The sequence below is a fragment of the Triticum aestivum genome, chromosome 1A, assembly GCF_018294505.1.
Source record: "Triticum aestivum cultivar Chinese Spring chromosome 1A, IWGSC CS RefSeq v2.1, whole genome shotgun sequence".
Classification (NCBI taxonomy): domain Eukaryota; kingdom Viridiplantae; phylum Streptophyta; class Magnoliopsida; order Poales; family Poaceae; genus Triticum; species Triticum aestivum.
In genome coordinates, this window is record NC_057794.1 from 475808693 (window position 1) to 475820986 (window position 12294).

At 50.3% G+C, this 12294-nt stretch overlaps 1 protein-coding gene and 1 long non-coding RNA gene across 2 annotated transcripts in view; both read left to right on the forward strand.

Annotated features, from left to right (window-relative positions):
* LOC123058154 (nascent polypeptide-associated complex subunit alpha, muscle-specific form) overlaps window positions 1–773 on the forward strand; it is a 1883-nt gene extending 1110 nt beyond the window's left edge. Inside the window, exon 2 of the mRNA XM_044480974.1 lies at window positions 144–773. Within this exon, the coding sequence (XP_044336909.1) occupies window positions 144–281 (138 nt within the window). The 3' untranslated portion in view covers window positions 282–773. The remainder of the gene's footprint in view (window positions 1–143) is intronic.
* LOC123058166 (uncharacterized) overlaps window positions 1–2593 on the forward strand; it is a 6746-nt gene extending 4153 nt beyond the window's left edge. Inside the window, exon 7 of the long non-coding RNA XR_006427080.1 lies at window positions 2511–2593. This is a non-coding gene — a long non-coding RNA (uncharacterized lncRNA). The remainder of the gene's footprint in view (window positions 1–2510) is intronic.
* The last annotated feature ends 9701 nt before the right edge of the window (window positions 2594–12294 follow it).

Consider the following 12294-nt stretch of genomic DNA (forward strand, 5'->3'; position numbering starts at 1 on the left):
GCATCCCATCAGATCTGGTCGTTCTTCGCCGGATCCATCCAGCCTCGCGCCGATCTGCTCCGTTCCCGGCGGCCTCCGCCCTTCTTGCCTCGTCCGCGTCAAGTCCTGCCGGCGCCATGCCCAACCTCTGCGTCGGCTTCGTCCTAGAGACGAACGAACTTGTCTCGCTGCCGTTGACCGGGCCGGTTCGCCTCCAACCCACCCTGGACCGCCAAGACCCGGTTGAACCGGCCGATTTTCCCGAGAACCAGCCCGGTCCAACCTCGCCCCGGTCCGCGTGAACCCTGCCCGGTTCGTCTCCTCCACCCAACCGGCCTCTGGGCCCAACGTGAGCGCCGTCACCTATCCCGCGCCACGAGCATATTTCTGCCATGCTTCGCCTTGCCCTGTTGCAGCCCGTTAGTGCTCAATTTTGGCCCATGTAGTGTTTTTTTTCTTGTTTGCGATTTTAGCTATTTACCGGAGCTTGCCAGTTTTATAGAAAACCCCCCTAGCTTCATACATATAATTACTCACAGACGGTGCATCGGATTTAAATAAACTTTATATGTAAAATGTCTAGAATTTTGTCTAGTTTAATAATATCCAACTTTCATCCATGTTTAAAATGTTTTAAATGATGTTTGTTTAAATTTGCTTAAATAACTTGTTAAAATGTTTTAATTCATAACTATTTAATTGTAGCTCCAAATTTAACAAAATTTATATGTAATTGGGGTAGAAAAATGCCTAGTTTAACATGGTGGCTTCACCTTGCATGTTTAACCACTCTAAAATTGTGTTTAGGGCAGAACAGCACCAAACCTAATATATGCATATGAGGAGTTTCCGGACTTGTTGTTTTGTTGTTCCGGCCTCATTTAAACTTGCCTAGATTAGATAGTTTCATCATGCTTCACCTCTTGTCATGCTAACAACATTTAATATTGTTGGGTACATAAACAAGATCGAACTAAATAATTGATGTGGTGTTTTCGTCAATATGCAACTCGTTGCATAATGAGCTCCACTTAATTTGTAGGATTGCTTGTGCATTTTGACATGTCATGCCTCATTAAATCGGACATGCATCATACTTGTTTGCGCATCGTGCCATGTTCATGTCATGGTTATTTACTATGTTGTGTGCTTCTTTCCGGTGTTTGCTTCCTCGGGTTGGTTCCGGTAACGTCGCGTTTGTGAGGAACCGTTCGACTACGTCCGTTTGTTCTTCTTCATGGACTCGTTCTTCTTCCTTGCGGGATTTCAGGCAAGATGACCATATCCTTGAAATCACTTCTATCTTTGCTTGCTAGTTGCTCGCTCTTTTGCTATGCCTATGCTACGATGCCTACCACTTGCTTATCATGCCTTTTATATTGTTGAACCAAGCCTCTAACCCACCTTGTCCTAACAAACCGTTGATTGGTTATGTTACCGCTTTGCTCAGCCCCTCTTATAGCGTTGTTAGTTGTAGATGAAGATTGAAGTTTGTTCCTTGTTGGAACATGGAGATGTTGTTCCTTGTTGGAACATGTTTACTTGTTGGGATATCACACTATCTCTTATTTAATTAATGCATTTATATACTTGGTAAAGGGTGGAAGGCTCGGCCTTATGCCCGGTGTTTTGTTTCACTCTTGCCGCCCTAGTTTCCGTCATATCGGTGTTATGTTCCCGGATTTTGTGTTCCTTACGCGGTTGGGCTATAATGGGAACCCCTTGACAGTTCGCCTTGAATAAAACTCCTCCAGCAATGCCCAACATTGGTTCTACCATTTGCCACCTAGCCTTTTCTTTCCCTTGGGTTCTACAGACTCAAGGTCATCAGTATTTTAACCCCCCCGGGCCAGTGCTTCTCTGAGTGTTGGTCCAAACTGTCAGCCGCCGGTGGCCACCAGGGGAAACTCTGGGCTGGCCTACCGGAAGTTTGGACAATCCGAGTGTGCTCTGAGAACGAGATATGTGCAGCTCCTATCGGGATTTGTCGGCACATTCGGGCGGTGTTGCTGGATTTGTTTTAACTTGTCGAAATGTCTTGTAACCGGGATTCCGAGTCTGATCGGTCTTCCCGTTAGAAGGTCTATTCCTTCGTTGACCGTGAGAGCTTGTCATGGGCTAAGTTGGGACCCCCTGCAGGGATTGAACTTTCGAAAGCCGTGCTCGCGGTTATGGGCAGATGGGATTTTATTAACGTCCGGTTGTAGAAAACCTGAAGTTGACCTTAATTAAAATACATCAATCGCGTGTGTTACCGTGATGGTCTCTTTCTGGCGGAGTCCGGGAAGTGAACACAGTGTTGGAGTTATGTTTGGCGTAGGTTGTTCTAGGATCACTTCTTGATCATAGTTTCTCGATCGTGCTTTGCCTTCTCTTCTCGCTCTCATTTGTGTATGTTAGCCACCATATATGCTAGTCGCTTGCTGCAGCTCCACCTCATACCTTTACCTTACCCATAAGCTTAAGTAGTCTTGATCGCGAGGGTGCGAGATTGTTGAGTCCCCGTGACTCACAGATACTTCCAAAATCAGCTTGCAGGTGCCGATGATGCCATTCCAGGTGACGCAACCAAGCTCAAGGAGGAGCTCGATGAAGACCTTGTCCTTTGTGTTGTTTCGTTCTAGTTGATCAGTAGTGAAGCCCAGTTGGGGTCGATCGGGGACCTTGTCGCTTTTGCGGTTCTTCTTTTATTTTGGTTCCGTAGTCGGACCTTGATTGTATCTGGTTGATGTAATGTTTTATTTATGTAATTGTGTGAAGTGGTGATTGTAAGCCAACTATGTATCCTTTTCTCTTATGTATTACATGAGTTGTATGAAGATTACCTCACTTGCGACATTGCTTTCAATGCGGTTATGCCTCTAAGTCGTGCTTCGACACGTGGGAGATATAGCTGCATCAAGGGCGTTACAATTGGATTACAAAGGCTAAAGGTAAATTTACATTTCCTGGAGGAGGAAGCCAGTTTATACATAGAGCAAGTCAATACCTGGATCACATATTTAAGGTTTGCTTTGATTATATTATAAATTACTCAAATCTTTTTAGAAACAGTAAAGGTAACTTTAAATTACTTAAAACAGGAAAGCAAATGAGTAGTTTTTGTGTAGTGTTCGACTAAAACCATAACTTAAAACATATGGGTTTTATGCGCATCACTGCTTAATAGGGACATGAAAAAGACAAATAGCGGACTACATCAGCTTCCACTGCTAACACCTCTACCATTGGTGAATCTCATTTGAAGCACATGTTTCTCTATTTTCCTAGATGGTACCATCTGGCTCTCGCACTAGAGTTTTTCTGGATGTTGGCTTTGGAGTAACAAGTTTTGGGCCATACTTAATTTCACGTGAATTTGAGCATGGTGTTCCTGTAATGGTGGCAACTAATTTAACACCGGCTATTATCCAATGTTCCTGCTGTAGAATAAATTCGACATGTGATGGTGAGCTGAGGTATAGTCATGCTTCGTCTAATACACCTGAATCCTTTTCTTGATGATCCACTTAATTACTTTTATCATAATTTACCCAAAGATGGACTTAGCTGGATAAATTATGATAAAAGTAATTAAAGTGGAATTCTGCTCTGGAGGTTAATAGAGTGTCAGAACTGGCGAGTACTTTCCTTGGCCAGCACAGCCTGTTTATAAGCATGAAGAGGCCCAACATGAGGCATGGAAAGATATGCTCCTTAATACTATCATGCAAATTTGATCCCTTAGGGCTATATAATATACTCAATGTGTTAAATTTACTTATTTTCCGCATGACGAATCTATAGTTGTTGGATTTAGCCGGAGTAATCTCTTCATTTCTAATAATAGTTTTCTATAACATTACTTATATCAGGCCGAGAAGCCTCATAATGAAACACTGCATTGTTTTGTTGCTCTGTTCCGAAATGATTGTTCACAGATTAAATTATTTGTAGAGATGGAGGACCTAGCTCTCAAACTGACCATGTTGGGAGATTGTGAGGAAAATATGTTTCTATGTGGAGGAAGCCTTTTATAAATAACTCATGGTACATGAGTCGTGATCCTAGGGTCAAACCTCCACTTTGTGATACTGATGATAATTCCAAATAATGTCTGGTATTTTCAACCCCATCTGATATGCTTTTAATAGTTATGCCTCAATTCAAGGACTAAATTCAGAATATGTATTAAGAAAGTTGTCCATACTTTTTTTAGATTTGTTTTGAACATTTGCATAATTATGCAATCATCTCTTGCAAAGTGTAGTCTCATGATTTCAACTTATTTTTTTGTTGATGAGTGAATGTGTGATACGTAATTGGCTTCTGCTTTGCCAGGCTGCGAAATCCATAGCTCGGATGCAAGAAACTTTGTTATCAAGCCGTTTTCTACACACGACTAATTTTGTTACTACTTTCCATTATTGCGTGCCGATCATGCTATGTTTATGAGCCTCTAGCTAACAAGGCTTCCTCCCAGCTGCAACCTTGAATTGTAGAGGTTCCAGCTTCCTGATGGCTGATTTTTTGTGTCTTTCTTTTGTTTATGTTCACAAGTGTACCTGCGAGTTTTATGGAATGGAGATGAAATCTTTTGCACGGCTGGAAATAGGTAATTAGGTATTTGAAGGTGAACCCCCACCCACCATTCTTCCATGAATCATGATCAGGTGGCCACCGTCTGTTAGGGCTTTTATTAGGAGGATAGGCGACAACACGGGTGGGACGCCCTGTTGAAATAGTGGATGTAGACCTGTCGTGGTTCTTGAGCCTTGCTTATTAGACTAGGGCCATGCTATTATTTTTCTGCCGTTGCAATGCACGGGCATGTTTCCTAGTACTACTAACAAGTATACGCAAGAATCGAGGTATACGGGGTTACATCTGTTTTACCCGTTTGTCTGTCCTTAATAATAAATTCTCGCTTGACGGTTGTACAATGCCGTACAACAATCAATACGGTAACAACTGTGTGTTCTCTTTTCCGACAATCTAGTTCCGGTCCTCGTCGCGAGCATAGATTTGCTTTTGCGACGAACATTCCATGGTTTTGTCATTTTGCTGTCGGGGGGATAGACGAGACCACCCGCGTGTGCACGGTTCTTCGCCACGAACCTCTTATCGTTATGCCGTCTGTCTGGATTTGATGCCACGTCGGATTTAAGAGTCCCGTCGTGTTTGTATCTAACTTCTATCATATCCGCCCCCTAGTGCGTTTTTAATAATTTTGTTGCAAGTTTATAATACATGTTCATATGTGTCTAGCTTAGGGATGCAAGTGAGCATCCCGCGTAAGCCCGCGAAAGCATGAGGTTAGTTCAAATTAAGCTACATTTGGACAGAAGAATTACAACTAACTTGATTTATTTTGACTTGAAAGCGGGCATCCCTAGTCTAGCTCTTCTTCAATGATGTCTCCCCTATCCCTCTATCCATCACCCCTTTCCTTTTTTTTAGAAATGCAGGCAATGTAGACAATACCTACAGATTCCAATTGACCGAAAGGTTTACCCCCCTAATCCCTCATTAATCCTCCCTTCCTCGCATTTTCACCATCCCGGCGGATAAGTACTACACACAACACCACAATTTTATTTCATATATACTTCCGTTTCCGTTTCAAAGTAAGTATCGTGGTTTTAGCCTGGAACGGGGGAGTAGCTTTTCTAGACGGACGAGCGCAGCGTATGCTGTACAGACGCGTACTCCCTCCGTTCCTCCGTTCCACAATACATGACTTTTTTTGGAACGAAGACGCTAGATGTGTTCGACTTTAAATTAATAAAGCCACTTAGGCAGCATCTAAGGTTTGCACGCCACATACCACACATAACACCACAGTCTCAATAGGCTACAACAGCCACGCACGCCATAATGAAAACAACAAACTAAGAGGGGACCCGACCCACTCTAGCTCACAAACAAGACCCTAGAGGAACAAGATACGCTTCAATTCGCTTGCCGCAGCCTTGGGATACATGTAGCGATCTTCTCCATAGTGCTCTTCAAATGGTCTGCATCACCTTGCTTCCCCAGCGGTGCCCAACTCTGTAAAAATAAATGGCATTTGAAGATAACATCAGTAGGATTGGAAGGAAACTTATGTTCCATAGTCATTTTATTACGCACAGTCCAAAGGGACCAGAGTAAGGCCCCTACGCAGGTCCACAATATCCTGGCCTTGGCACCCCTCTGTGCCTATAAAATAGCCAGCAGCTCAGACCCAGTGCTAGGATTCCAATTCTGTTGGAAAACCTGTCGCACCGCGCTCCAGGCAAAGCGGGCCAGAGGCATTGGAACATGGCGTGGTTCGCGTCCTCTAGCGACTCACATACCACGCACGTCCCGTCCGAAGGCCCATTCCGTTTAGCTACGTTCTCCGCCGTCGGAAGCCTATTGTGAAATAACTGCCACATAAAGATCTTAATCTTTAACGGCACCCTAGCCTTCCAAAGGTTCCTGGCAGTATCCAACGCAGTGCCCTCTGTCAGCTTATTGTAAAGGGACTTCACTGAGAATTTCCGAGACACGGAGAGGTCCCAAGAAACCGTATCCTCATCTAGATTTACCGAAATTTGTTCCAGCCGCGCCTGAAGCAAGCCCCAACTTGCTAATTCCGCCGCATTCAACTGTCTCCAAAAGTTAATCAAAGGCGGCGTAGCGCGAAGAGCCTCTCCCACCCTGAGTAGCGGGTCCGCCGTCACCTGATATAACTGCGGGAACTCCTGCCAAAGCGGCTTGTCACCCAATCAGCGATCCAACCAGAACCTAGTCGAGTTGCCGCTATTCACCTCAAATCTCGCCCCCAGCGAGAAGGCTGGTCTAACCGCCTGGAGCCCATTCCAAAACGGCGAGGCCGAAGCCTTGGCGTTAAATACATCCCCGTCCGGGAAGTATTTGGCCCGCAGAAGGTCTGCCCACAGACCCTCTTCCTTAGCCGCTAGCTTCCACCACCATTTTGATAGCAGCGCCACGTTCATAAGTTTAGAATTAGTGATCCCTAGCCCACCATGCTTCTTGGGTCGGCAGACCGCCGCCCATTTTAACATATGGTATTTCCTTTTGTGACCCGCTCCTTCCCAAAAGAATTTTGAGCGCGGCGTATCTAACTTCCCATGCACCCCATTAGCTAACAAGAACATCCCCATCGTAAAAAGAGGGAGGGAAGACAGGCTCGAGTTGGTAAGAATTAACCGAGCCGCCGAAGACATAAAGCGTCCCCGCCATGGGCTAACCCTATTGGCAACCTTACCATACAGCGGTTCCCATTCGGAGATGGTAAGGTTTTTAGGCACGATCGGTAGCCCTAGGTACTTAATTGGAAAACTCCCTAGTTTACAACTAAGGAGATTGGCTATTCGGACACGTTCGAGCTGGTCCAATCCCATTATAATTACCTCACTTTTGAGGAAATTAATCTTGAGCCCTGATAGCATTTTAAAAGCTAGGAGGAGCAGCTTGATAGTAGCGATGCTGTGATCATCAGGCTGAAATAACAGCATTGTATCATCCGCGTATTGCAGATGCGTCACCCCCCCTGGGATGAGGTGTGGCACTACGCCTTTCACGTGACCCGCCCCTCGGGCCCTCGCGACCATCGCAGCAAGTGCGTCTGCCACAAAGTTAAAGATCAAAGGGGAGCTAGGGTCTCCTTGCCGAAGACCCCTTTTGTTACGGAAAAATTTACCCATCTCCCCGTTGATCGACACCGCTGTATTCCCACAGCTAATCAAGTGCATCATCTTATGAACAAAGCCTGCGTCAAAACCCTTTTTGAGCAGCACCTCCCGCATAAACTCCCAGCTCACGCGGTCATAGGCTTTCTCGAAGTCAAGTTTGAGCAATACTCCTTGCCCTTTCATACGTTTAAGCTCATGCACGATCTCCGCAAGCGCTACTGGTCCCTCCAATATATTGCGCCCCTTGATGAACCCAGTCTGACTCCTACTGATCACCCTTTGAGCAATAGGAGTCAGCCTGACAGCATAGGCTTTGGCACACAACTTGAATGGCACATTAATGAGCGTGATAGGCCTAAATAACCTGATGCTGTCCGCGCCCTTAACTTTGGGGATAAGACTAATCACCCCAAAATTTAAACGAGCCAGGTCCACCTGTCCCAACGCGAAGCCATTGATAATTGTGTGGAACACATGTTTTAGGCTAGGCCAGAATTTTTTGAAGAACTCCACCGGCCACCCATCAGGCCCCGGGGCCGTGCCCGTCTTCATGGAAGACAGCGCACGATCAATCTCCTCCGGCAGAAAAGACAAGACAAGTCCTGCGTTTTCTTCCTGAGAAACCCGTTCGTGAGGACCCCACAAATCCTCCCGAAGGCAGAGCTGCTTCTCCTCAGCCGTCCCCAACAGGCCAATGAAGAAATCATAAATGTGATTGCAAATCTCTGCCTGGGTGATCAAAACCCTATCCCCGTGGTTAAGGCGTAGAATAGAACCTTTACGTTTTCTCCCATTGGCGAACGCATGGAAGTACCCTGTGTTTGCGTCACCTTTGGTCACCCACTTGATGCCGCCCCTACGGCGCTAGTACTCCTCTTCCACTCTCAGGATGGAGAGCACTTGTTCTTCCAGCGCATATCGCAGCGCCCACTCCTGCTCGGAGAACATGCGCACATCTGCTTCCGCATCAAGCGTTGCTATTTGGGCCAAAATCTTGGCCCGCTCCTTTTTGGATTCGCTACCAAAATTTGCTCCCCATCCCCTAAGGAAAGTGCGGAGCTTAGCTGCCGCCGCCGACCAAAACTCAGCCGGGCCCCTTTGGGGGCCCACCTGCGACACAATGGCCGCCCACCGCTCATGCACCATGGCCTCGAAGCCCTCTGCTTCGAACCAGGCAGATTCGAAAAAGAATCTGCTGCTACGGCGCCTCTGCTCCTCCCCTGAGGAGAAGATCAGAGGGATGTGATCAGATCCGATCCTAGTTTCGGCCACTAAAGAGCATATCGGAAAAAGCGCTTCCCACTCCGGGGTGAAGAAGACACGATCAAGAACTGACCTAACCGGGCGGAGCTGTTTGTTGGTCCACGTAAATCTCGCTCCGGTCCGAGCAGCCTCCCGAAGCGAGGCTGCCGCAATAGCATCGTTGAAAAGGGACACCCTAGCCCAGTCCACATTGCCATTGTTCTTATCTGACCCCGCTCGGATCAAGTTAAAATCTCCTCCCACAATGACCGGGAGGTTCGCTGCCCGCTTGGCCCCTACCATCACGGAAACCTCATCTAGGAAGCCTGCCGACCTCGAGTGATCCGCAGGCCCATAAACCCCAATGACAGCCCACACCAGGTTCGAAGCCCGCTGCCTAACCGTGGCCATAATGCAAAAAACCCCAAAATCCCACGCCAGGACCTCACAAACGTCCTCATTACAACCCATGAGCAGGCCACCCGAATGGCCCGCAGAAGGCACCCAGCGCCAGTTAAACCGCTGTAAAGGATCAATCGCCAGAAGATCCCTATGTGCAAAGTCGGCCTTAATGGTTTCCTGTAACGAAACTATATCGATGCGCTCCTTGGCCATATATTCCCGGAGCTGCGTGCGACGCCCTACGTGCCCACAACCCCGAATATTCCAGAATAAAAATCGCATTACAACACTCGGTTACGGAGGCGAACTCCTCGCGAGCTCACCGCCTTTTGCACGCGCTTCCTAGCCGGCACTCGACTGGAAGAGGGTAAGTCAGAGCCTTCCCTCGGCTCTGCTTCCCCTTCTGGCACCACCACCACCAACTGCCCCCCTGGGCAGTTTTCCTGTGCATCCGAGGCCTGGCAACGCGCTGCCGCCTCGGCCAAGGCAGCCTGAGCCTCCTCACGCGCCCGGACTAACGGGATAATATCAGCAGAGCTAGACCCCAGCTCCATTCCACTATCAAGTAAAATCGACGCAAGATGGTCGTCAGAGAACGCGCTGAGAATTGTAAAAGAGGGAAGGGGGTTACCTGACACGTCCAAGTTCTTGTCCGCTATACTCAGCTTCGCGCTCTCCAGAGAAGACAGATCCCCCAGCTTGGCCTTCGCCCTAGTGCTTGGTTCCCGCGTCGCCACCGGCGTGGCCTTGGAGCGCTTGGCCTTGCAGCCCACATCACCCGCCGCCAACTCCGACCCCAGCTCGCCACGCAGGGACGCCGCCATGCTTGCAGCAGGCTGAGCCGCGGTCTTGGGACCCGGCTTCCTGCCCGCCGTCTTCTTGGGCGGCCTGCCCGCTCCCCCGGAGCCCCGCTTTCCGGAGCCAGGAGTAGGGCTATCCTTGTTGAGCTCAGCAACCCCGGCCTGCGCCGCCAACGGAGAGGAGGGAATTGCAGTCCTCCCCCCCCTCCAGCCCTGCGCCAACCACTGTCCCCGACGCCAGGACCAAAGAGGGGCGAGGTGTAGGTAGCAGCTGCGGTAAGTTGGATCCGTACTCGTCAAAGGCACCTGCCAAGTCACGCGCCAGGTTCGGGCCGCTAACTGTCGTGTCCTGGGTCGCCACCACCATCGCCTGCCCTTCCATCACGCCCAACTGGTTCCATGTCTCTGTGTCAATGGAGGTGTCCAGCATGCTGTCTTCGAGATCCTCTTCTTCCCCTCCCATAACCACATCCAAACGCTGCTGCCCAGAGCCCTGCCCAGCCTCTGACCTGCCTTTGTCAACACAAGGACCCGCCGGATCCGTGGCCCCCTCTTTGGGTGGGGGTGGAGGCTGGGGCGTGCCCGAGCCCGAGCCCGAGCCCCCCACACCCGACCCCGCGCCACCCACGCCCCTACGCGGGTTCGGCCGCTCCACCTCGACCTTAACTTGATACCCTTCATGGTTAAACCAAACTTCCACCGTGCCATTCAACTTCTCTGGTGTCTTGCAAGCAAGTTTCATCCTTACCGGCCCCAACCGGATAAGCGACATTTCATCCACCACAATTGGGCGCCCCAGCATCTTAAAGCCTTCCTTGACCCTATCCTCCCTGCGGTGTTTTTGTGGGATGCCGTGAAGCTTAACCCACACTTCTGGCATGCTCATCGGTTGGATCACCTCATACAGTCTGTCCCGCACCCTTGCGGTTATGTCATGAGAGGGGAGAAAAAGTTTCCACTTGACTTGGCCATGTGCAGAAGATCCGCAGAGGGGAACACCACCAGGAAGTCATCGTCGCCCACCTGCGTAACCTGCCAGTCCCAATCACTCGTGACGATGTTCTTGAGTTCCTGTTTCAGAATCTTTAGGTTAAGTTTGCCCGGGTCCGCCAAGAGGATTGCCGCATTAGCCACCTTCTGGTCCACCGGCCGTTCCTCCTCCGCATCTTCAGCAAATTCGAGACAAAAGAAGCCCTCTCCCGTAATCGCACTCCCCATAATCTGAAGCTTAACCGCCTTGCCACGCGAAGGGCAAGCAGCGGAGGCATGGCCCTCCTCCTTGCACAGCACACATAGTGGCTTGAAAGTGCACTTGGATTGGTAGTGTCCAAGTCTGCCGCACTTGAAGCACTCCACCTCCGGCACATCTTCCACCGGGATTGGCTCCCCCACCGTTCCCTTTGCTGTCAGGATCGGCGCCCCCCCCCCTCCCCGCGCGCCTCGGCCGACGCCCGCTGCTGCTGTGCCAGGGGATCCCCATGACCCCCGCCGCACAAGGGGTGCGCCACCGCCTTGCGTTCCAGCTCCCGACGCCGCTGCGCGGCCTTCTTCCTCTGCTTCTTTTCTTGCTGTTGCTGGATCCACCATGGCGGAGGAGGACCCCAATCCCCCTCGCGACCCTGTGGCTCCGCCTGCGTGCCGCGCTCCTCCCGCGCCGCACGAAGCTCCCTCTCGCCTCTGTCATCTCCTCTGTCGCGCATCGCCCTCTTCGCCTTCTCGCACAGATCCCGCTCCCGCCTGCGCTCCGCCTCCAGATCCGCCGTCTCCATCGGCCTCTTCTCCGCCCGCCGATCCGCCGCCTCCATCGGCCTCTTCTCAGCCCGCCGGTCCCCCATCACCGCCTCCGCGAAGGATCTGCGAAGGGGAGAGAGTGGGGGAGCAAGCTTGATGCGCCGAGCCAGGTGAGCCCAGCGCCGCACTTCTCTTTTGGCAGCAGGAAACCCTAACCAGGGCTCCCGACTGCCCTTTGCCACCCATATATACCGAAGCGCAGGGCGACTGGGCTGACCAGGTGGGCTGGACCGCTCTCGGCCCAGCGTAGGCCACCCCGGGCCCTCCACCACAGCCACTTCCAGCCTGGGCGCCCCGCGCAAGCCGAGACGGGCCCCGCCCCATCAGGGCCCACGACGGCCCGGCACCCGGTTCCCGCAACCCTAGGTTCCATCGCCAGGGACGCACCTGCCCCGGTCCCCGCCGCCGGCGTCGCCGCC